General features: G+C 53.3%; 2 protein-coding genes across 7 annotated transcripts in view; both read right to left on the bottom strand.

Moving 5' to 3' along the window:
* Positions 1 to 25,297, bottom strand: part of AGPAT3 (1-acylglycerol-3-phosphate O-acyltransferase 3) — a 78,615-nt gene extending 53,318 nt beyond the window's left edge. For 2 of the 6 annotated variants that reach the window (XM_054578807.1, XM_054578845.1), the window contains exons 1-2: positions 24,606 to 24,724; positions 7,444 to 7,506 (exon numbers count right to left, since the gene is read on the bottom strand). The gene's annotated coding sequence lies outside the window, so the exon portion shown is untranslated. Of the gene's footprint in view, positions 1 to 7,443; positions 7,507 to 15,019; positions 15,112 to 24,605; positions 24,725 to 25,281 lie in introns of those variants that run through there. The other 4 variants (XM_054578820.1, XM_054578816.1, XM_054578835.1 and 1 more) reach the window with 4 other exon arrangements.
* LOC129073856 (60S ribosomal protein L10a-like) lies at positions 256 to 6,612 on the bottom strand. The gene is given in 5 exon segments (XM_054577528.1): positions 256 to 881; positions 883 to 1,123; positions 3,988 to 4,141; positions 4,737 to 4,947; positions 6,557 to 6,612. Coding segments are annotated over 5 exon segments (1,122 nt in total). The 3' UTR covers positions 256 to 421.
* Positions 25,298 to 25,829: the final 532 nt, after the last annotated feature.

Raw genomic sequence — 25,829 nt, 5'->3', positions numbered from 1 at the left:
TATCTTCACACTATTTAACCTTTTCCAGAACATCCACAAAGAAAGAAAACTTCCAAATGCCTTTTACAAAGCGAGTGTGGCATTACATTCGCAGCGAAAGGATGAAGGCAGCGGGGCCTCGTCTCATGGGCGGCTCTCAGGTGGATGGGAGGGCCCCGTCAGGGCACCTGGGAGCCCTGCTGCCCAAGTGTGTGCTGGGGAGGCAGGAGTTTCTTAGACACCTCCAACCAACGCAGACGCAGGCCATTTCAGCCGTCTCCCGCTAGGTCAGATATTAAACAGATTAATTACCTTGTAAAAATATTCAACGATGCCCTGCCTTCACTGCATTTTTTCAGTTTAGAAAAATGTAGTTCCTTTATAAAAAAGGTTATTTATGTTAACATTAAATGGGTTAATTGCTGCTTCTTTTTTTCTTTTTTTAAGTGGTAGCAGTACGGTTTGTTAGGCTGTGCCTTAGTACGGGCGCTGGGCTCTTGACGTATAAAGCCTGGACGTTCTGCCAGTTCTTTTTGAGCAACAGCACCAGGAAACCGACAGCTAAGAGAACGTTGTACACAAGCTCATCATCTGTCACCTTCACGGGGCCAAGAGCCACCACCAGACGCACCACCTTCTTCATCTGGAACTCGATTGTGGATTTCACACCAACGTTCACCACCAAGCTCCTGCCGTGGGTCAGCAAGGAGGGGAACTTGCTAGCCCCATTCAGGCCTGCTCCCTGCATGCGTGGCACCTGCTTGGTCAGAGGCTCTGAAGCCAAAAAGGCTTCCTACTTCCCGGCCAGCGTCTCATTCTTGCTGAATTTCTTCAGCAGCCTGATGTCCGCATGGGAGACGTCCACGGCCGTGGCCTCGTCACAGCGCTGCTGGTCCTGCAGGACACGCTGGAGAGCTTGGGGTGGGGAGGAGACTTAAGCCTGAGGTGCCCAAGAAGCCTCCATCCTGCCGAGGGCCACAGTTCTTCAAGCTGATCTGCAGCTCCCCCGTCTCCCAACGCTCCCCGCGCTTGCGCGGCTCCCGGGGCCGGAATCCCTGCTGCGCCTTGTACACGGTGTCGCCACCGGGAGACTCGGCGGCTCCTGGTTCCTCACCCCGGGAGAAATGGAAGAGAGCTATTGCTGCTATTTTAAATGCATTACTAAATATTTCTAAATGTTCTCAGCATTAATTTCTAAAATAGTATATGTATTGACAGCAGGGGATTTCCACCATGGCACTGCTGGCATTTTGGACCAGACACTTTGTGGCGGGGCCGTCCTATGCGTGTAGGATGTGTAGCAGCATCTCTGGCTTCTACCTGGTGCCGGCCAGCAGCCCCCACCCCAACCAGTCAGATCAACCAAAAAACATTCCCAGCAAATGTCCCCCAGCTGAGGGCCACAACAGATACAAAAAACCCAAAAGCTCTCTGGGGTCCTCAATAATATTTTAACACTGTAAAAAGACCAAAGGTTGGAGAACCACTGCTCCTTACTTATGAACATAAATACAAAAATTCCTTTAAAAATTAGCAAACAGAATCTAACAGCACATTAGAAAGATAACACACACATAGTTCCATGAATAAAAGGATGGTTTGATGGGGGGGGGGGGGGAACCCTATTACTAAAATTCATTATATTTCTTTAAGAAGAATGCAGGTCAGGTAATTTAACAAAATCCAACCTCATTTCCTGATTCAAAACATAAACCACTCCATAAAGGAGAAGCAATTTAAAACACTAAATACGCTCATTATATGCATCCCCTGATGGTGACACACCCACTATAGAGTCCCCCGTGAGGCGACCACGTCCAGCCCCAAAGTCAGCATTTCCTGAATGAGAAACGCTGGAGGCTTTCCAGGAAATGGCAGGAACAGCACGACCAAACCCATCCGGCAAGAACAGAGACCAAATACTCGCAATAAATATCTATTAGCAGACCAACTCTAGCCATGCAGTTAAAAAATCAATGATGACAGTTTACCGTCAAAAAACAATTAATCTAATTATTGACAATAAGAGAAAAAAGAAGAAAACACAACTATTTCACTGGACTCAGGAAAGGCAGGCGAGGAAGTTCAACCCCCCTCACAATTAAGGACGTCGCCCTCAAGGCTCCCACCCCACCCCCGGGGACTCACTCAGGCCACCGCGATAAGGCCAGATTGAGAGAAACAAGGGTTACACAGCTTTTGTCCTTCACAGATATGATCGTCTACACAGGAAACCCAAGAAGTTCTTGAGGCACATATCGGAAAATCAGAGAGCTGCATGAGGTTGCGGGTAGAATACGGACGCTGCCCCACTCACGGCGGCCACCTTCCGTCCTCCGGGTCCGCAAGCAGCCAGTTCACCTCCCGGACAGGCATTCACTTTGGAGCGACAGGCAAGAGAGCAAAGGGGCACTAAAAATGAGAAGAGGCCACATGTGCATGACATTTATTCGTGTGCCAGGCCTGCTTGGCTCCCTCCGTTGATGCCTAGGGCTGGACCACCCTCCCGGCTCGGCCCTGGCAGCCTATGGACTCACCTCCTCTTTTCAGTCCGCATGGGAGCGAGTGGGAGAAAAGCCCAGGCCATGCCAAGGGCCGAGTCAAGAGGGCGGCTAAGAAACCGGGCTGCGTGGGACGCGGCCCCCAGGGCTCTGCTCCACGGTCCTGTCCACCTGGAAGCCCTCAGCGCAAAGCCAAACGGGCAGCACAGCAGGTTCTGGTGCACCCAGGCGCGGCCCCTCTAGAGGCGCTTCGGTGTTCCGTTCTAGTGCCCAAGAGACAAGGAGTGGCCAGGCACGCGGTGTCTGTGAGGCAAGATGGTGGCTGACCCGGGGCCTCTGCCGCGCCTGCATGTTAGATGTGTGCACAAAGGCAGCTCTGCCCATGAGCACTCACGACCCAAACAACAAAAGGCACGTGAATCTGCACGCACACAGTGCTTTATGTGGACTCCAGGAGGAGAACACGGGGTGGAATGTTCCAGAAAACAGAAGCTCCTCCCTGGGAAAGGAACCTGGTCCAGCCACTCTCCATGAAAAGACTGCCGGCAGCCCTGCCAACTCACTGACAGCACTGGCCAGGGACAGAAAGAGACAGGGGGCTCCACAGCAGCAGGAGGCAAAGCCTGCCACCCAGGGGTCGAACACCTGGGCCAGGGGGCACTTACTGAACCCGAAGTGCCACCAGGGCCAACGTCACCCCCTTCACGGACACTGTCCAAGGTGTCAAAGGATCCCAGCCAGTCCCTCCTCATGGGAACCAGCGTCACTTTCACCACCTTGCCAAGCCACACCTGCGTCCCGGTCTTCAAAGCACACTCTGGTCCTCATAAAGCAATCGTCAGAGACCTGCGCTCTGACACTACCACACGGACGTGTCTCACAATGTGTGTGTGCGCTCCAGGTACAGCCAGCCATGTTCTTTAGGACATACATAAAAAATGAGGCAGACCTACTACAAAAAATCTTCCAGACCCGTCACATCAAGGTGCCCAGACATGCACTGTGACGTAAACACGTTTCTAGAAGCTGTGTGTGTGTCTGTCCATCCTTAGGTGTGTTTTTACAGGCTTTGGAGGGATAAGCCACAAACCAGTAATGGGCCTTCCCTCCAGGAAAAAGCATGGGATCCGGGATGAACTAGTGAAGGAAATTTTGATTATTTATTAAATTTGGCTCTGCATTTAATTTTTATTAAGCACATATCACTTCTATAACAAAAACATAAATGGTAAGAAAGAAATGACCTTGCTTGCTGACCAAGCCCGCACCTTTTGTCTGGGCAGTGGCGAGGACAGCTTAACCAGTCACCCTGAACACCGAAAAGGTTGGGGCTTTTTTAAGGAAAAGAGCTTACACTGCAGAAGATACGCATTCTCTACACACAAGCTGTCCTGCTGAAGTCCAAGCCCTTTTGTTCAGAGAGCAAGTAGAAGCTCAAACACAGCCACATGGGGCGCCGGGCAGGCAGCGGTGGCAAACGCACCGGCCTCCCCCGACCCCTACCCACCCAGGCCCTGGGGCTGAGGCCGCATCAGCCGTGAGCCGTGGGGGGTGGCCGTACTCCCCGGGGGCTCGCAGCACACACAGCGGCGGGAGCGCAGGACCAGCCTGGCCTCCGCCTGGACCAAACGCCCGCTGCGGCCGCGGACCAAACCCTGGTCCTGCAGAAAGGGGCTGGGAGCACTGACCCTGCCCCCCGCAAGTCCTCGGGCTTCCCCGCACTCTAGAATTCACAAAACAGTGGGATCCCGGCCAGAGGGGACGCTGCTTGTCTTAATCATGAGAGACCAGCACGTCACACACCAGCTCCACCTTCCCCAGCATGTGTTCTGGGTCTCCCGAAGGTCCCCAGTCCTGGTCTCCCTGGGACTCTCTCTCCACCCTCACACTCCCTGCAGGAGAGGGGTCCCCTGCTCCCCATCCCATCGCACCCTCCAGATGCGCAGAGCAAGGTCCAGGGCCAGCCTGGAAGCTCTGGAAACAACGCCCACAGCCAGCCAGGAAGGCGGGAAGCCAGCTCCTGACCCCCGGGCAGAGGGAGGAGAGAGGAGCCCATGCAATAAGCACAGGGGACAGGCCCCATTCCAATGTTAGTGCCTAAGAGAGACTAAGGAAAACCTTCACGTCCTCTTAAAACTTGAAAGAAATATTAGTGGAAAACAAGCAGGAGCTCAAATTGCTCTAACAGTGACAGAGGAGCAACGATCTATCCCACCACTTGCCAGCGAAGGGGCCCTGAGCACAGGGACTACTCACGCCGGCTGCCCAAGAGGCCGAGCTGAGCGTAGTCTCGGGAGCACACAGCCGCCAGGGCCTTGTGTCCACAGCGCACTCCGCCCGGCTGAGGTCCTCCCGGCCCTGGGCAGCAGCTGCTCCCTGCCGGCCAGCGGGCTGGCACAGGCCAGGGACAAGATGGCCGCGCTCCCAGCCGGGGCACAGCAGAGGGGCTCCGAAGCCAGCGTGGCCCCTTGGGGCGTAAGCATAGGTGAAACGCTTACCCTGAGCCCATGCGCTCATCTGAAAACCCAAATGATAAAATCTGCTCCACAAAGATGGGAAGAGAATTGAATGACGAGGGACTCTCAAAGTGCCCAGCCCAGAGCCCACACGCACCATCCATCATCAAGGCTTCCCGAAGCGACTGGACCGAGTTACCGCCGCCACAGTGCGTGAGCTCCCCCCTATCTGTCCCTTTCAGTGGCCGTCAGGGCTGCACAGACACCATGCCTGCGGCTTTTTGTTGTCATTGCTCTGACGACTAAGTTGCACAACTTTGCAGAAGTTCACCAGACGTTTGGACATCTTCTGAGAGGCTCTCAGGCCGTGAATGAGTGCTTTGCTCTACTTCAGTTTTGATCATCACTGGTTTGCGGGGGGCGGGGGGGGGGGGCTGCTGGTCAGTTTTGCTGTCTCTTGCCTGCCTCTGTAAAAAGGTAAGTTGTGCATTTATAACTGAAGGCGGTTCACTATGTGACTGTGAGTTCATTCCACCAGATGCTGGGTTCTAAATCTGATCTGGGGGTCGCCCTGTGGCTATTACTATTCCTAAAAAGCACAATGCCTCCAACTTGCTGTTCCTTTTTTCCCTTCCTTCTTCCCAGCCCTCAGCTGTTACAGAACAGTGAGGGCTCTATCCCCCAAAGCCAGGGAAACCAGACTGATTTCCATCTCCAATCTCCCCAAATTCTCTTTCTGGGAGAGGTCCTGCGGATGACTAGTGACCTCAGGCCACTCCCCCATCCCCAAACAAACCGTGGTGGAGGACGCGTGTCTGCTGTGCACGATGCTGTGTGCCTCACAGACCCCACGCTGGTGCTATCCACAGCCCCTGCAGCCCGGCACCCCAGGCAGCTGTGAGAGAGAATCCCCGCAGCCCCAGGCACCTCCGCCCATTGCCAGGTGATGAGACAGGCAAAGAAAGGAATGCACCGAGAGCTCAGCCCTAGGACACAATGTAGCTGCGATTTTCTTTTGCACACAATAGCAGCTCTCAACAATTTAACAGTTGAAACCCTAAGCTGTCTATTAAATCAATAACAAGCAAACAAAGCAAATACACTTTTGATTCAGACTGTTGGAGATGAAAGCTCAGAGTACTGGGAACTGCCACTTGTATCGCATTTATGTTAACAGTTACCAAATAGGCATGTGTAAGAAAATACTTAATTCTAAAGTGACACTCAACAAAGTGATTTTAATTTGAAAATGAAGGCACTACTCCAGTGCTCAGTTCATATATTTCAGCAACATTATTTTAAACGAGTCGTGACTATAAATATAAAAAGTGCGAGACTGGCATCGGGTTGCATCAGTCCTACTCATATCCCAGGAGTTGTTTGTTTTTACCAAACAGTAGCTATCAGTGCACTGTTGTAATTATTACACAGGAGCTTAAATCGCCTGCCTGCGAACTGGCAACTATGAGTGAAACACACCAACTTCCAGACATGGCGGCTGGGACCTGCTCTTCACAGAGGGCACTTTAAAAGAGAGATGATGCCAAGCCCAAAGAACAAGTGGCAGGAGGCCGCCTTGTCAAGGCGTGGTTAACATAAAGGAACCTGCCACTCACTCACCCAATGGTAGCAGATTCCGAGAACGAGTATGGGCGCAGAAGGGAGGCAGTCAGCATGGGGCCCAAAGGGAGGGCCCCGGACTGCCCGGAGTCCGGACACAGAGGACAGAAAGGGGGGGTCGGGGTGACTGGGGGCCGCTCTGTGAGACAGGCCTGGGGACAGAGCCCCCAGCTCTGCTGACTAGGTGCCCCTGTTCCCACCCCTGACTCAGTGCCCTCGCCAGGGCTGCTGGTTATCGCTGGGCCCCGAGGGGGGCGACCCCAGGAGCCGGCCGCCCCGTGCTGACAGGCCCCCTCCTGGCAGGCGTGCATGCAGACCTCGGGGTCACATGCCAACCCTGGACGTCTAAGCTGGGCAGCTACATCCATCTCAGAGAGACTCTCAGACTTCGGGGTCTGCTGGCAAAGCCACGCCCAGCTCTGCTGCGGTGACACCCACTGCTGCATGCCCGGGGACACCCTGGGAGCCAGCAGCACCTGCAGCCTGGGCCCCAGCTCATCTCTGCAGGAAGGAACAGAGGAGGTCGAGGCCACATACCTGAGCTTCTTCATTTGGATTCTGGACAAACGGGGACTGATCAGTAAATATCCTTTGGTTGTAAAAAAATTTCAAAGTATATACCCCTTTAAGAAAATCAGTCACATGCACTAAGGCCCAATTGTGCCCCCAAAAGGTCCCTTCAATGTCACCAAAGCTAGCTCGGTGAGCCTGGCTCTCAAGGCAGATGGCCTTCTGCATCTGCCAGCAAGAGCCAGGACCACATCACAGGGCAGGACCCACTCCAGAGCTGCGCCAGGGAACAGAAACACACGCAAGGGCACACATGCACACACGGACACACGAGCACACACATGCCACTGAAGGCCAGGCGCCTGCTTCTAACTCACCGAGGCCCAGGATCAGCACAGCCCGTGGAAGAGACCGTCCTTAGAGGTTTCCACCTTGAAGGCCTGAAAGTGAAAGGCACAAACACATGTCCTTCCTTCTGCAGGAAGACTCCTGGTGACCACACCCCTGCACATCAGGGACACTGACCTGAATGATAAACTTATGAGTGAACCAGATCTCCCTGTGAACTGAATATTCCACTACCTTCAGTGACCACCAGGGGCGTGGCCTAGCCGGGCCTCGCCAAGCCGTTACTTGCCACTGCCTGATAAAGAGGCCCCACAGATGGCTCTCAAATGAGCACACCCCAGGAAGGACGGCAGAGCAACCTCGACCTCCCCGCAGGCTCTCGGGAGCAGCTGAAGGGGGGCTCCTCCTGCCAGGCGCGCGGAGCCGAACAGCCCCCAGGCCCTGCCCTTCCCAGAACAGCAGCTCCCCTGACCTCACCCGCACTCTCGCGCCCTCCCACACCCCGGGGAGCCCCCGTCCAGGACAGCCCACCTTCGCTCCAGCCCACCCAAGGCCGCGACTCAAAGGCAAAGCCCCAAGCCCACTGGCTACCTTTAGTCCTTGTTTCTGTTCGTTTTAAATTGTGGTAAAAGAGACATGAAATTCACCATTTTAACCATTTCCAAGTGCACAGCTCAGTGGCATTAGGCACATTCACTGCCACCACCGTGCATCCCCAGAACCTCTTATCTTCCAACTGAAACCCAGTCCCCACCCCGCCCCCCGCCCCCCATCCCCAGCCCCTGGCGCCCACCACCCTCCTCTGTCTCTAAGCATCTGACTCCTCTAGGACCTCACATGAGTAAAATCACACAGTATGTGACCTTTGGTGACCTGATTATTTCACGCAGCATGATGTCCTCCAGGTTCATTCGTGCTGTAGGCATATTTGTTTTTGAGGCTGAACCGTATTCTGCTGTGTGTGTGATTTTCCTTCTATAAATCTTAGTTTTAGCATTCACACTTAGGTTTGTGATCCATTTTTATAAAGTGGGAAGAAGTAGGACAAAGGTTCATTGTTTCTGCATATGAGTGTCCAATAATCATGGCGCCATTTGTTGAAAATGCCATCACTTCCTCACTGAATCACACTGGCACTTTTGCTGGACACTGACTATGGAGGTGCGGGTTCGTGTCTGGGATCGGTCCACCCCAGGCTGGCCTTTTCCACAACGTCTGGGTCACTGAAGCAACGGAGGAAGCCTTCAAACCAGGTCGTCTTCTGTCTCTTCAAAATCATTCCGGCTAGGCGAGGTCTTTAGATTTCCATGTAAATTTTAAAATAAGCATATAAATTCCTTTTAAGAAACTTGCCAGTGTTATGATGCAACTGCACTTAATCTATATGTCAGTTTCGGTAGAATAACGTATTATTAACATTAGGTCTTCTGGTTCATTAACATAGTATGGCTCCCCATTTATATAGGTCTTCTTTCATTTCTCTTGGCACATTTTTGGTTTTATTTATCCCTAAGAATTTCTTATTTTCTACCCTATTATAAGTGGTGTTCACTATAGATTTTAATTGTCCAGTGCTAGTGTACAGAAATAAGGTTGATTTTGTTACACTGACCTGCATCCTATAAACTCGCTAAACTTGCCTATTAGTTCTATCTAGTAGCTTGCTGCAGATTTCTTAGGCTTTTCTACATGTGTGATTAAAGACCATTTCACTTCTCTTTTCCACTGTGTCTGTTATTTCTTTTTCTTGTCTTACTTTTCTAGCACCACGTAGGGTAAAAGTGGTGAGAAGGCGGGGGACGTGCCCAAGGTCACAGAGCACCTCCCCAGTGAGGCCACTCAGAATCGCGACAGCGGGGTCCGCATGAGCCACTAACACAAGCGTATCTGCAACTCTAAGTTTTCTAGCAGCCATGTGAAAAAGTGAAGAGAGAGAGGCAAACATAGGTAATAACACATTTTATTAACTCAACATATCCAGAACGCTACCACTTCAACATCCATCAGGATAAAGGCGCGTGAAGGAGATCTTAGGACACCCCTTCCGTGCCCCGGGAAACCATGCGCGCCCCAGGGACATGGCGCTAATCCAGACCCGCCGCCACCGCGCGTGGCCCCTGCGGCCCAGCGCGGCTCTGGCACGACGCCCCCTCTGAGGGCTATTTTCCTCCCATCTCCCTTTTCAGTTCCCAAGTTAAGAATTTCAGAAGTTTTTAATTTCACCAGCTCTGGCTTCAGAGGAGTCTACAGTGGCTAATTCTTCCACTGGACGGTAGGTAGGGAAATTCAATAGTTTATCTGTTTTCATATTTCTTAATTTTTTTAAAAGAAGCTACTCCATTCTTGAAAATACAGTATAACAAGTTGCAAAATAAAAAATGACAACATTATTAAATACTTCCAATTTTCTATTTCTTCTGTAAACTTTGGAAGAAGAAAATGAACCCCTTCTAGAAGTATAAATGAGCAATGAATGGCCAAGGACAAACAATAGCTGTCCGCATTTCCTTTTCACTTTCCTTTTTTCCTAAAAAAGGTTATTTATAAGGAGCCTCTCCCTTATTTAAATTCTCTCCCCCATGTAGCCTGTCTCTCTCTGTCTCTCCCCGGTGCCCGAGTGCCCCACCCACCATTAGGAAGGGTCATCTCTGTCATCAAACCACTGGCCTCGTAACAAATCTTTCTTGCTATGCAGTTAACATACTACTTGTGATAACTGTCAAGTTAAACACAAGGTCAAATAAAGCTTATCTGAAATGCTCCAGGCGGGGCGGGGCGGGCCAACCGCTGCCCCTGACGCCACACTGCGCCCTGCACACCCGCGGTGGACCAGGGGCCTCTGCCACCTGTGTGCTTGTGTCATTATTTAGCAAATGTCACATGAGTGGGAATAAAAGGAGAAACTGGCAAAATCGCTGTTGTTAAAGCAACCTATCCGACCCTAAATGTGATGGCAAATTTTAAGACTACTTTTCAAAAGGACACAGACACATACGTGGCCCCCTCCCGCACACGCACATGGCCATAAACAAAGTGGCTGAGAAGGAAACGTTACCCCCTGAGCCCACCAGCCTCCCCGACGGGCAAGGGAGACAGGCCGGCCTCATCAGGAGTCTGAGCCTGAAGTCACACCCTGCACAGTCCCGGGTGTGGCTCTCACCGCCCTGGCGGCCCTGTGTCTTCCCGGCACAGCCCTCACGCCCAGAGCGAAGGACAAGAGACCAGAAGGACAAGGGGCCTCACCTGTTCCCACAGATGAACCACTCAACTGCCACAAAGTGAACTCCACACCTAGTAACCGCTGCTGCTCTCTGGCTGGTGGCTTTATCGGGAAGGAGAGATGCTACTCTCAGATATGCTGAGCCATGAAATGATTCAGCAACAAGGCAAGTGCAAAGTTGGCACAGAAACGCAGATCTGTGCGGTGGAGACAGACCGACACCCAGTGAGTGTGCGGGGGGAGGGGGGATGGCACAGCTGATGCTGATGCACCAGCCGCTGCTGTGTTCCAGAGCCGCACCGGACACAGTGAGACACTCAGCTGGAAGGCCCCCACGCTTCTTCCAGAACAAATGGTATCAGGGTGGACAAAACCCATGGTCTTCTTCGCCTGCACCCAAGGGGAGAACAGGAAAGCCAACACCAGCATGAGAGGCAAGTGGGACCCTTGTCAGGCGTCCAAGGGCTCCTGGCCAGTTTCAGGATGGACCTGGGCAGATCTCAGCCCTTGCTGCTGTTCTTTCTCTCTTCTCATTCTGGCGCTTGCCAACCTGAGCCACTTTTTTTTCTAAGTGCTATCGTCCCGGGGACAGGCTGGCTGGGACTCAGCACACACCGGCATGTGTAACACCCTTCCCCGTCCCCTCTCCGACATGCATGAGGTGTGCTGTGTGTGCGCGCCTCCTCACAGAGCACTTTCACACACGACCTTCCCAGCCCCACAGACTCGGGGGGGGCGGGATGAGGAAAGGAGCAGAGGCCATGACCTGGGAGACGGAAGTCACCTGCCGGAGCCCCTGCCTGGAGCCTAGCGTGCACCCCAGCACCTCCACAGGGGAAGGATCAGCCACCTGCCATTTATTTGCATAGTTGGCCTTAACAGAATTGATGATGCCGCTGTCGCATTTCACAGTGAGATGTAGCAACATGACATCTTAGCATGTTGGATTTCAAAATGAGAAAATAAAGAGAAAGGAAAAAAGCATCAAGCACCTAGAAGAGTGCCATTCTTTCCCATGCCACTGCGGTGAGTGGAAACAGCGTGAGCCTTTCAGCGGGGAAGTTGGCAGCGTGGACCTCGAGTCTTCCAAATGTGCAGACCCTCTGCTCAGCAATCCACCTGCAGAACTGTCCTCGGGAGGCTGACCCGAGCCGCACAGTACAAGGATGGGCTCCTTGTAACAGGGCAGGAGAAAGCTCCAGCACCTATCAGCGGGGTGGGCTGCAAATACCTACTGCCACACTTGGAGTCAAGGGCAACCCTCATGACCTTCACCCGGGGGGCAAGGGCAAGTGGCAAAGGTCAGCTGTGCGCCATGAACTGAAGAAAGTGAGCTGCAAAGAGAGCACGCGAAGAGTGAATCCACCTCTGTGGTAAAAGCACGTGTGCGCATGTGCGCGCTCACTCACACTCGGGATAGGAAGACGCCACCCAGCAAGGTGGCAGCCAAGCTCGGGGATGAGCGGGAATTCAGCCGGCACAGGGGGAAGAGCGCTCCAGAGAAAGACGTGCCACGGCCTGCGGCAGACACGGCTCAGGGAGGAGCCCGAAGCCCGGCCGTGGCGGGAGCGTGGCGCGGAGGACGAGGCGAGCACCCATGGGGTGTCACCACAGGGGATAGCGCAGCGGGGCAGCAGGGACCAAACATGGGCCATTGAAATACAGCTTCAGATTCACTGCAAGGGACACATTTGAGGGGAGCAGAACTGGGGCACAGAGGCCTCCCGCAGGGACGGGAGTCACCCAGTACTGCCGGTTGGGGACCGGGGTGAGCTGTAAGTGCATCATGTGGGGGATGGAATCAGTGAGGTTTGGCCAGTGACTGGGCGGGGGTGGGTGTGGGGGACACGGAGGGAAGGGGTCGCAGGCAGGTCCCGGGGTTCAGGAATCAGAACCGAGGGGAGGAGATGGAGAGGCGGGATCACCGCCCCCCCCACGAAATAAGATGACAAGGGGGGATGGGAGGCCCCCAGCAAGAAGTCACTCTTAGACAGATGGAGCCCCAAGGATAACACCTTTTAGGTGCCTAATCATTTCCTACACATTTATTTTCCAGTTTTGAAATTTGACATACTAAGATGTAATCATCATCTTTCCTCAAAAATTATCTTCTTTAACTTTTACTATTAATCACCTTTTTAAAAAAATCATGTGCTTTATCACTGCTGTATACCACATATTGCATACATATGGTAGTTTTTCAGCTACAAAAAGAAGTTATTTGAAGAAAACTCTTTAAATAGTGACACAGTCTGCCTATTCTAAGACAGCAGAAATCATCTGCTGTGCAGATGAAAGAGAAGCGCACGGAAACTGAAGTTCATTGAGGACAAAACCTGAGACACATTTTGCAGTTGTAACCCTAACCGGTTAAAGCAGTGCGTGCTGATGGGCTGGGCGTGCGAGGGTGACCCAGCCGTGAGCCCCTGGCCATCACATTTGTCTTCCACACAAGGCGGTATTAGGCCAGGACATTCCCCCCAAGTTAGTCAGTCACTTTGTCATTTAGGCCTAAATCTATGACATTCCTTCACTTGCATTATTGCTTTATTCTTCAGGATTTGTACAGTCACCGAACCATTAGCAGTTTCTCCAACCTCGGGGTTTTACTTTGGGGCCATTTTCCTTCTCTGACAACTGCATCTTTAGAAGTCCCCTGTGTGAGTCCAGAAAATTAACCGGAAGTGGCTTCTGCTTAATCCCATCCCTGGGCTCCTCATGGAAGCCAAGCCTCTCCAGGGAGACTTTCCTCCATGAACCTTGCAGGAATCTACACACGAAACTCACCCAGGTACACAGTCCACACCCAAAACCACAAAGCACATGAGAGACTAGCTTCAGGGAGCAACAGGCAGCAGAACAAGCAATGGAATTAAACCCTCAAGAAACTTAGGCTTTGGTATTATGTTTGGTATTATTATTTTGGTATCATTAGTCACAGTATATAAAATAAGTATATTTAGAGATAAAAGAGGAAATTGAAATACATGCAAAAAAAAGGAACACGAAGCAAAAGAAAAGGTAGATTTGGAGAGAACCAAAGAGAACTTTTAAGAATGAAAAATGCAATCACTGAAATGAAAAGCTGAATGAGCAGGTTAAATACCAGATTAGACAGAGATGAAGATAGGGCTGGGAAACTGGAAGAGAAAGCCGAAGAAATTACGGAGAACGCGGCAAAAAAATGACTAAATGACATGAACAAGAGTTTGAGAGGCTTGGAGGGTGGTGTAAGTCAAGCATAAGGTAGGAGCAAAAGTCAACACAATAGTGGCTGAAAGCTTTGCAGAACTGCTGAAAGACACAAAATTTTGTCCTCAGGAAGCACACTGAATCCAAAGCAAGATAAATAAAAGAGACCCACTCTAGCTCAGGCCAGTGTGGCTCAGTTGGTTGGAGCATTATCCTGTAACTGAAAAGTTGAAGGTTCAATTCCCAGTCAGGGCACACACCTAGGCTGTAGGTTCAATCCCTGGTCTGGGCACCAGCGTGTGCGACCCCAGTTCCGGATGCCTACAATCCCTGGTCTGGGTGTGCATGGGGAGGGGGCAGCCAATCAATGCTTCTTTCTCATCGCTGTTTCTCTCTCCCTCTCTCTCTCCCTTCTCTCTCTAAAAGCAGGTTTTTTTTAAATGTCTTCAGGTGAGGATAATTTTTTTTATATATATTAAAAGAAATCCACTCTGAAGGCACCACAGTAAGACTGAAGAACACCAAGGGTTAAGGGACTATGAAAGCAGCCGGAGAGCAAAGATACACCCAACCCAGGAAGTACCGGCAGCCGACTGCCTGGCAGCAACAGGACGAAGCCAGGAGACGGCGGTGCGATGTAACTCACGTCTCAGAAACAGTCAGTGCCACACAGACCGTGTCCTGTGCCCACAAGGCAGCTGAAGTTAAAAATTTACCTAAAATTCCCACTCATGCAGAAAATAAAAAATGTCTTCTACTGCCCTCATGGGTCACAGAAGAACAACATCAGAAAATTCTAAATGCTGAGAACTGAACAATGACATCGCTCTATACCAAAAGACACAGGCTCCCCGTTCAGCAGAACCAAGGAGGACAGGTACAGCCTTAAAGGCTTATGACAGAAATAAAGTCTGACAATTGAGGGACTATGCTCGGGAAAAAATACAAAAGAGGTTAAGCTTTCACTTCAATAACCCAGAAAGAGAACAACAGGAGAAACTCAAGGAGCGTGGAAAGCAATAACGGGAACAGAAGCCGAAATTAATGACACAGAGAACAGAGCAATGATGGCTCTGGCCCACGAAACCCAAGTGGGCCCTGCATAGGGCAACAGACCAGAGACGCCTCTGCTGGGATGCTGAGCCAAGGGAGAGAGAAGCGAACGCCATCAGCGGAGAGAAAGGGGAACTTACTGTTGGGCGTCGGAGCCAGCCAGCTGGATGAACCGGACAGTGTGGGAGGCGACTCTGGGGTGCCACCCCGGGTCATACCCTCGTGTAGTCCCCGAGTGGCTTCTAATAGCAAGAGCACAGCACAAATAGTGGAAGGTCACCTCCCCGAGGAGCTTTAAAAGACTGCAACTTTCACTTTCTCTTTCAGGAAGCCCTGAAGCATGCTAACCGCCACTGCGTGGCCTGCCTGCCCAATTCCCAGCCACACGGCCAGGCCCCTTCTACTCCCCACCCTCCCGTCGCCTCCACTCTCACGTCAATTGTGTCCATTGGACAGCACCTGCCACCTTCACAGCCATTTGCCACCTGCCTGGCACCCATGCTCTGCAAAGAAGCCCTGCTGCCTGTCACCACCGCCGGCATGTCCCTGGACTCACTGTCGCCTCGCGGTTGACTGGCACCCATCCCTTAGACGCTCCCCAGAAGGACGCCTACCAACCCATTCCCTGAACTCCGACAGGTGCTGAAGGACAGCCCGGCCGGACACAAAGTCTGTGGCCCCCACTTTCTTTCCTGAGACCCTTCCGGGTGTGACAGATGCTCCATGTGCTGCGAGAGGGTCGCTGGCCACCTGCTTTTCTTTCCTTGAAGGGTGGCCCCCTGCCGGCCGCCTACATTGGCTAGAAGGGGTCTCTCTCCATGGGCCGCCATCCCCACCCCACGGAGAGGCGGCCTGGGGCCTGTCTGCACGCAGGCAGCTTTTCCGCCTGCGCAGAGCCCCCCGGTGTCAGCCTCCGTCGCTGTCAGCCTCACTCTGGGTGTCCTGAGTGCACGCGTGTGGTTCGCAATGTTGGTGCACAGGTGTTGTTCCTGCCTGTCTGCTGCATCTATCATTGTCTCTTTAACTCTCTTTTCAAGACTTTTAAGAATAATAAACACATAGGAAAGTGCACACCCCTTAAGTGCCCAGCTCAAATTTTCACAAATCGAACACACCCAAGTAACCAACTCCTGGATCAAGACAGACATGACCCGGCTGGTGTGGCTCAATGGACCAAGTGCCAGCCTGAGAAGCAAGGAGTCACTGGTTCAATTCCCAGTCAGGGCACACGCCTGGGTTGCAGGCCAGGTCCCCAGCAGGGGGTGCGCGAGAAGCAACCACACACTGATGTTTCTCTCCCTCCCTTTCTCTCTAAAAGTAAATAAATAAAATCATTAAAAAAAAAACAAACCCTATTCCCAGCACCCCTAGAATGCCCTGCATGCTCCCTGCCCCGTCCCCAGTGTCCCCCTAGGCCCACCCCGACCCTGGGCAGCGCAGCCTGGTTTTGCCTGCTTCTGTGTTTCACCTGCTTCTGTGTTTCGCCTGCCTCTGTGTTTTGCCTGCCTCTGTGTTTCGCATCCACGGATCAGGCCGTAGGCACAACTGCGCCTCACGCCCTTCACTCAGCACACCTGTAAGATCCACAAATATCTGCCTGTGGTTGCAGATACTTTATCTCTTTCCCATCATGTGAATTTTATTTGAAATAATATTCCATTGTATGTATATGAGGTCTGTCCAGAAGGTACCCAGCCATGTACTATAAAGACATTTGTTAAAGAAGATACAAGAAAAATTGTACATAGGACAATGACACCTCAGTCCCCTTCAAAGTAGGCACCTTGGGACCTCACACAGTTCTCCCAACTGCCATCAGCTGCCCCATCATATTTTCCTGAATCTCATGGGCAGTCTGAAATCCCTTCCCTTTCAAAGGTGATTTTAGTGTTGGGAAAAGCCAGAAGTCGTAGGGTGTCAAATCTGGGCTATAGGGGGGCTGAGTCACCTGGGTGATTTGATGTTTCACCAAAAACTCTGCACAAGATATAATGTACAAGCAGGCGCATTGTCATGACGAAGCTGCCAATCAATCACCAGTTGCCCATAGGTGCGGCCTTCTGACTCATCCGGATAGCTTCCATGGAGGAATGTTCAAACTTCACACAAAGTTTGATGCAGATTCATTGTTCTACTCGCTCAGTCATTTTGAATGCACAGCCACACAGTACACTGGCTCACTCAGTGACATCTACCACCCCCTCTGACTAGTACAGTGAAGGTGTCATTGTTCACACATGTGCATTCCAGTGGACTCGGCTGCCAGGTTACATGGATGTTGTGCAAACCGTTCTCCTTATAATAACAGTGGCCAGACTTTTACCAGACAGACCTTATGGACCACAGTTTTCTCCTCCGGGATACACCCCCTATAAAATGCTTGGGTCCCGACAAGCACCCCAGGCCAGGCCTGCTCATGGGGCGGCCTCTTCTGCGGATCCAGCCACGAGGCCTCTGGGCCAAGGCAGGCTCACACTTTAGCCACCCTGGGGGGTAGGTCAGCACCTCCCTGGGGCTCTGTCTTGGTATGTCCCTGATGACCAACGGAAGGAAGTCTTTACTCTCTTAATTTTTCTTTTCATCCATTTGCCTCTGATCGAGAGAGAAGCCATGGGACAATTCAGAACCAAGCCCTGTGTTCACACCAGCACAATAAGAGGAAACAACAGCATCTCTCCTCAATGTGGGGAACAGGTCAAGAAGGCCTCATCACACTTCCATTCTACGCTGTCCTAAAGGCCCAGGCAGCCAAGGGGGGAGGAAAGAGACTAAAGGCACAAGGATGAAGCCACGCTACCCCCATTCCCAGACAATATGGGTCTGCACAGAAACCCAAAGATGTACAATCGGTTATAAGAAACAGAGATGGGTAAGGCGGCTGGCTATAAAATTGATACCAAAATCAAGTGCCTTTCTGTACAACACCAACAAGGAGTTAGAAAAGTTTTTAATGAAGAATAAATTTTAAAAATACCACTTACAAAAGCAACAAAAATAATAACGATGCCTGAGAATACATTTAACTGTAGGGTCTAAGACAGTATGTAGAGTATTACAGAGCCTAACTGAAAGGCATTTAAGAGGATCCTCATTAATGGAGACATACACCATTCTGTTTACAGCAAGAAGGCTGACCAGCGTAAGGATGCAAAATTCCCCCCAAATGGATCTACAGAGTTAATGCAATTTCAATCAAAATACTGACACACTTTTTCATGAGACTTGACAAGCCGGTTTTAACACTTGTGCAGAAAAGCTAAGAGCAAAAGCAGCCCGGCCCTGGAGGCCAGGGAGGGACATGCAGACGGCAGGGCAGGCGGAGAGGTGAGCGGCAGGAGGCACCAACCGGCGGGCAGACAACCAGACCGGGGGCCTGCACACCATGGGTCAGCAGGGCAAAGGGGCCCACTGCTGAGGGCTGGGGTGGGGACAGGAGGGCACCAAGCCCCTTGCCTCCACGACACACAGTCAGCTCCAGGGGCAGAAGGGCTTCGGCATGGAAAGCAAACTGTAAAACTTCTACAAGAAGATACAGGAGACCCCAGGGCTGGGAAGGATTTCTTGGCAACACTCACAAGGTATTATCCATAAAAGGAAAGATGGGTAAACTCCACATGAAATTAAGAAGTTCTGTTCATCAAAATAAAGTAAAAAAATTAAGACACAGCTGGGAAAGGGCATGTGATGCACACATTACAACACGGGATTAGTGTAACTATATATGAGGAAACATGTCAAATGGAACTATAGGTAAGGAATATATACAACCCAGTAGGAGGGTGGGTGAAGGAATTCACAGAGGAGGACACGTGTTTGACCAGCAACTGAAAGGAGACGCTCCGCTTCATCACGGAGGAAACAAAGCCACCATTAAGACACAATGTTTTACATTCCTTCTCTTGGCAAAAATCAATGACAGCGTCAGGTGCCGAAGAGCCTGTGGGTCCACCTTACGCACTGCGAGGGAAGGTGTAGCTCGGGACAGTCGCCTGGGAAACAGCCAAGTACCACCGTGGGAATTCTAGCGTGTCCGCCCTGCCGCCCGGTGGTCCACTTGGGGCAGGCGACACGTGCACCGACAGACGTGGACCAAAGCCGACCAAGACTAGGCGTCCCTTCCAGTGAACGAACGGGTGCGCTTTGTAGACGTCGTTACCCAGACCTCAGGGGCGCCTCCTGTGGCTCCCAGAAACGTGGCATCCCCTTGTTTCCCAAGCGCCCCGCTCTTGGCACTGTCTTCTCGCTCCCCCCCCAGTCACCCCAGGACCCCCTTGCGTTTCCAGCTGCTGGACGGGGGACGGACAACTCTTTGGCTTTCATCTACAGGTAAGGGCTTAGGTTTCTGTTATTTGTTTCCTGCTCTTTTTGCAAGTATTTGGGAAGTGCCCGTTTTGTCATTAATTAGCTCGGTTACTTTATTTCAAAAAAAATGAAGCAGACATTTTAAACCAGAGGTTGTAAAAACAGAGGCCTACAGGCTGGACTCAAGCAGGAGCATTTTTGATTTGCCTGTACGGTCTGTTAAAAATAATTGCATATAAAAATCCAGATTTCTGGGCTGTCACAGCGGGCCACAGATCCGTTAGCTCTGGTCCTGAACCCACCCGGTCGTGCTGGCTGGGGCCCGTGCTGGGGTCGGGCGAGAGGGCCCGAGGAGAGGTGCTCGGTCCCCTCTCGTGTCCGCACGGCCATCGTTGCCGTGGCACTGGCTTACCTTCCTGCCCAGCCTGCCGGAGTCTTCTCTACAACTTGCACATAGAGCTTTGTTCACCAAAAAAGAAACCGTTATACCCAATAAGTCTCTAAAACATGAAGGAAGGAAGGAAGAGGGCAAAGCAGGCGCAGCTACAGGAAAAGGCCCTGCGAGGCCAGAGCTAGAACTGCCCTGCAGGCTACTGGTGCGTTTGCTACCAAACGTTCTAGAACTTCGGTTATAGTAGCACATGCCTTGGTTTAGAAAACTGCAAATAGTGTTTACACAGTGACATGTGTGTGCCGATCTCTGTCATCTGTCTGGAGGCACCTGCTTCTTTCACCGGGACACTCACACATCACAAGACAGGGCCTGAGAGTTGGTTTAAGGAGACCGGCCGTAACCACGGGCTTTTTCTAAAACCAAACCAAACCAAACATGACCAGAGCCATGCGGTCGCTAACAGCTGAGGTTATTTCCACTGAGCCCGTCCATTTTTGTGGATCACCACGTCACTAAACCTAGTCTCTGAGGAAGCCACAGAGCCCTGTCACTTGGACCCCACTGAGAGGACCAGCCACATGGTGGGAGGGGAGCCTCCAGCCCCCAGGACCCCCCCCACAGGGAGCTCAGCAGGGGGCACTCACACAGGGCTGGGCCTGAGGGGTGCGGGGCTCCTGGGGTGGGCAGCGTCCTGGCCTAACGCCCCCGGCAGAGGTCCCTGCCCAGGCCTCCGCCCTTCCTGGTCCCCTCCAGATGTCATGCAGTCTGGCAGCCCTGCCGCGTCCCGCCCTCTCCCTTCATCCTCCCCAGCAGACTCCCAGTAAATCCCCTGGCCCTTCTCACCTGGACGTCCCCCTCCTGAAACACCCACACTGAGTAGTCTTTGCGTAACAAAATTTGACTTCTGTCGTATTTGATAAAAATTGCTGCTATTGGACCATACTTTGCAAGGTCTACCAATGGAGTGATTTCTCTCTGAGCATAAGGATTATGTGTATCTTCCTAATAAAAGGTACATTCCTTCATTCATTCAATCAATCATTTCAATTAGAGACTAGGACAATAGTCTAAATTAGAAACCAATCTATGGAGAGTGTCACGCAATCGTCAGCACGCTCCTTATGTCAATGGCAGCTCTTCGTTGCAGTCCTACCTGGTAGCTAATGGAAAGCTGAGCACGATGAATGTGCAGAAACTGAATCTCTAGTCTTCCCCATGCAACGTCTGGTACGTGTCTGTTTCTATCATTTCTGATGGGCATTTCTGACCCCGGCCACCAAGGGCAACCCTCTGCAAGTGAGAAGGTTGTAAATGAATATTTCTGTAAAGCCAACCGCTCAGCTTCTGTTTCTGAAATGCGGGTTTTTCATATGCTGAGCTTTCTGAGCATTGAGGAGATTTGGATTCAATCGGACCTTTGTTTGTAACCTGGATTCACCACTTGCGCAGTAAGCAGCCCTGGCCAAGCTCACCCACCTCAGTTTCTCCGTCTGTGTAATGGGGCCACACCACTGTCCTCACAGGGTAGTTTTGAGAATTAAACAACAAAATAAGCACATAAAATGCCTGACAAAAGTGCAAGAATAGTAGCTGTTGTTATGAACATGACACACAAAGCCGAAATGACACAGCAGGGGACACATTTCATGGCGGCTTATACTTGGAATGTTTTCAGGTCAGCAAACGATGTGATGCAGAGAGAAAGCCGCCACCTCTGGCACCCCCAGCCCAGCCCCTTGCCTGGTATGCGACCATCGGGGAGCGGGTCACCGTGAGCCACGGATCTGGGTGAGGGCCTTCCTGGTGGCTGCTTTTACTACCGCTCGAGCGGGAAACCTCCACGCCATTCCCTGTGACCGATTCCACTCCCCACTGCTTTCAGGGAGGAACCCAGATGATCCACATGAATGATGCATGGCCGCCCATGTCGCCTGGGGACAAGCGGTGCTGCTCCCACAGGGGCACCCAGCTTCGGCGTTTCGTCCTCTGTGACGCACCGCACTCGGCCGGGAAGACGTCTCCCTGTCACGTGTTCAAGGACATGCACTTCTTTCAGCCTGGTGACACTGGCATCTAAAGTGTCTCCACGGCCCTTCGGGCTCCTCGGGAAAGCACACGGCCAGCGCGGCCACAGCTGCAGGACCAGGCAGCGGCCTCGGCCCTGCCACGGGCACCTGGCCAGGTCCCCCCATGCTCCGCTCTGCCCCGTCCAGATAAACGCGCCTGGTGGCCCTGCCGCAATCCACACTGCGCCGCAGGCACCTTGCGTGATAGAGATACTCAGACAAGGCGAATCCTTCTGAACAACTAGACGAAAGACTGTCAGAGGATGAACCACCTATGTGTTTGCCTAAAATGCAGCATTTTAAAGTTAGACACTCAGGACTAATTTTTACATGATCATTAAATGGTTTTAGGAACGACAGATCAAGTCACAGTCATTTCCCTGTACGATTTGAAACAACTCATTTAAAACTTCAAGCGTTCTTTGGTTGACCAAAAAGTAGTTTACCTAAGTAAAACCCATACATTTCTTAGCAACCGGTCTTACAAAATTTACTGTAATATAAATTTTCTTAATGAGAAGACTCAGCAATAAAGATCTCAGCTATACAAATCATTCAGAAAGAAAACAATGTAACCAATCTGTCCACTGCTTTGTTCTCTCAACAGCAATCAGCCACAACTGGTAACAGTAAAATATTCGAGTTTCTGACAAGGCCAGAGGGGGAAGACACAGAAGGGAGAAGACGCCTTGCTTCTGCCACAGGTGCGTTCTGACAGCGACGAGGGGCTGACTGCTCACAGGGAAGGGCCAGCCCCCACTCCCGTCCCCTGCTAAGTCAGGCTGAAGGTCAACAGACGGTGTGTGTTTCAGGGTCATATGTGCCTGGACAAATTACCCAGACCCTCCCTGCAAAACCCCAGCAAACCTGGCTCTTCTCAAACACACCTGCTTTCCATTTCCCATTGGTGAGGATTTCGACATTTCCCTCCTACCTCTGATATAACCAGAGACAGAAGTTTACCGACTTCTAGCAGACCGGGTCTGAGGAGATGAGAGCCCATGCAGCTTAGTTTAAATTCTCGCCACGGTGACCTGCGACCTGACCTTCAGCAGGTAACGGCACCTCGCTGTTGTCACAGACCACTCTTTACAAGATCAAAGTCTGATCAGAGATGACCCATGGCAAGGGCTGCCCCGCTGTGTCAGGACCCACCGCTAGGTGACGGGGACAGAGGGGTGAAAAGGGTCCCTTTGGTGGATGCTCTTGTTCTAACTTCCAAAATAAAACAACTTTCAGTTGACCTCCGCAGCCCTGGCGCGCCACTGTGAGGACACACACCGGGAGGAACCCTGCAAGTGCTGGGCCAGCCCAGAGGCAGCAGCAATGCCCCCTCCACCACCCCAGGCAGCTTCTAGAGCCAGGACCCTGCGATTCAAGGGTCCCCCCGCCCCCAGTCCGCCTTCACCACCCACAGTGCTGACTTCAGCCCAGCCCTTGCAAGCTCTTTGGGATGCTGCTGAAAGGCAGACATCTTGGTGGAGGTGCCCAGGCAGGACCCCCGCAGGTGGGGCGAACAGAGGCTCTGGCCAAGCCCATGAGGTTTGGTTCAAAACATTAAGCCACCTACACCTTCCAAGGCCGGCGAGAGGCCCTGTGCATGCTGAAAGTCAATCACACACAGCTTCCTCTTTAAACCACAGAGCCCAGACAATTTCTGAGAGTCACCAAGAAATGGATACAGAAGTGAAGTGAATTGTAACAGGCTATGAAACTTGGCCGGGCGGGTGGGGGGGGGGGGGGGGGGGGGACACGGACACGACAAAATAAGGGGCAGGGAACAGAAAGCAAATCATGAAATTAGAGAATATCCAGAATCTGACTGAGACCTCTTATGATGCTTTTAAAGGGAGGGCGTTGATTAGCGCTCCCTAAATGAGCATCATCAGCATGCAGCGCTGTAATTTAACACATCGGCGACCTTCCGGGCTAGAGGCCACCTCTCGCCCGTCAGCACCAGCCCGCGGTCGTTGTGGATCTGGGCTCTCCGGGATGATTTTCACTTTCAGTGTAAGTGGCCACTTCTCACTCCAGCCTGTCTCAAGGCCAACAGCCCTCATTTTTTCCATCTCATAGATCATATTTCCTATGAAAAGTCACCCAACTGCTCATGTATTCTTAAACAAGACTCAACATTATGCTCTTTTTTAAAAAAAGGTCTGGGAAGCCATTTATTAAAAAAGCATTTTTCCTATTTCACTGAACTTCTCTCAAAGTTTAAAAAAAAAAAAACTGCACAATTTTTCAAGGTAGCACCAACTGCTAATAATCCTTCTGTCCTGAGGAGTTGGGGATCAAAGGCTCCCAGGTGCTCTGGGTGGCCCTGGGGTAGGGGTGGCTTCCTCCCCAGGGCTCTGGGATTATGCACTCATCACCTGACTAGAACCCTGGAAATTCACAGTCAGCCTTTGGTCCAAACGGAAACTCAGCGCGCCCCTCCCTTGCAGTACACCTGCGGCCCTCCCCCGGGCCCGCTGCAAAGAGTGAAACCAACCCGGGGCGCCGCGTGCTGGGTCGAGGAGGAGGGGGTCACATCGCGGGTCCCGGGTCACCAGCTTCCCCCACACGGGAAGCGGGGCGCGTGGCATCCGCGAGGGATCACAGCCTCCACCCCGCAAAGTCCGGGGTGAGGGGAGAGGGTGGCGCGCCCCTGGCCAGCCGCCAGGCCCTCCGGGGGCGCCCCCTCCCCGGGCTCAGCGCACCGGCCGCGGCAGGCAGGTGGGAAAGTGGCCCGGGCCTCGGCTGGACAAGGCCCCGGGGAGGGCGGGGGAGGTGGGGCCGGGGAGGGCCCTGGCCGCGGACCCCTCCGCCCCGTCCTCCCGCAGGCCCCACGCCCGCTGGCGCTCAGCGGGCCCACTGCGGCGCGGCTCGGGGCGGGAGGGGGCGACCTCAGGCGGCGGGGCCGGGGGCCGACCTCGGGCGGCTGAGTGGGGACCCGACCTCCGCTGCGGCCGCGCCGCTCACCTGCTCGTCGCGCGCGTGGCCCCGGCGTCGCCTCCGGGCCGCTCCGGCCTGCGCTCCGGCCCTGGGCGCCCGGCCCTGCGTCGGGCCTCAGCGAGTGCGGCGCCCGCCGCCCCCGGCCCCCATCCCCCCGCCCGGCCCGCCGCCCTCCGCCCTCGGCCGCGCCGTCCCGACACTTCCTGTGCGCGCCGATCCCACAGTTCCGCCGGCGCGCGGGGCGGGGGACACGCGGCGGGGGGGCGGCACGGGACACGCCGCGGGGGCAACGCGAGACACGCGGGGGATACACGCAGGGGTCAGGGGAGCACGCCGGGCGACAGGGGGACGCAGGGAGCTGGGGAGCACGCGGTAGGGACGGGGAAACACGGAGGGCACGGCGTGGCGTGGCGTGGCGTGGGGGCAGGGCGGGCGCCGGCCGGGAAGGGACCTGTCGGGCCCTGTAACGGACGCGCAGGCAGCAGGAGCGACGCGACCTGGGAGGGGCCCACGTGGGGCGTGCGACTGGCGAGGTCGGTGGAGGGGCCCAATTAAGGGCGCAGGGAGGCGGTCAGCTGGCCGAGGGCCGCACCGGCGGGGTGCGGGGCCCAGGGCCGGGGCACGGCGTGGCGGGAGGGGTCTGGGCAGACGGGGCAGAAAAACCGCACCGTGGGCCCTGCGACCCCACCTACGCTCCCCCTACCTCCCTGGGAAAATCGCCTGAGGGCACTGGGGGTGTTTCCGGGCATGAGCTCCCCCTCCCGAATCCAGGTGGTGGTCTGAGGTTCACCGCGGGGGGGCCGGCGGCCGGTGGGGAGCGTCCTGGGAGCCCTGGCTCGGCTGGAGGATCGAGTTTCAGACCCACGTGTGCGTGGTGTCCTCTGACTTATAGTTGGCACCGGCTCGCAACGTTGTATTGGTTTTTGACCGTGGAGGAAGTTCCCGCACTGGAGGGAGGGGTGGCAATGGCCCTGAATTGGCCTCGCTGGCCCAGCCGCTTTTGTGTGTGTGGTCACTGACCCCTCACCCAGCTGCTTGCCTGAGGTCACTGACCCCTGTCCTCTCCCGGCCTGGCCAATGGGAGGGGGCGGCACCTGCCCTGTGGCTGAGCTGGCAGAGGGAACAGCTAACAGGACTGTCCCGGGGCCGCCTGGTGAAGCGATGGCGACCGCAGAGGGTCAGCTCTGCTTCCTCCATTTGATACCTGGATGTGGCCTGGCGCCTAGTCGTGTCTTCCGGTCTTCAGGCCCA

Source organism: Pteronotus mesoamericanus, unplaced genomic scaffold (genome assembly GCF_021234165.1).
Source record: "Pteronotus mesoamericanus isolate MK-2021 breed Mesoamerican mustached bat unplaced genomic scaffold, CSHL_Meso_final contig_116, whole genome shotgun sequence".
Classification (NCBI taxonomy): domain Eukaryota; kingdom Metazoa; phylum Chordata; class Mammalia; order Chiroptera; family Mormoopidae; genus Pteronotus; species Pteronotus mesoamericanus.
This window is presented reverse-complemented; position numbering and strand designations above follow the sequence as displayed.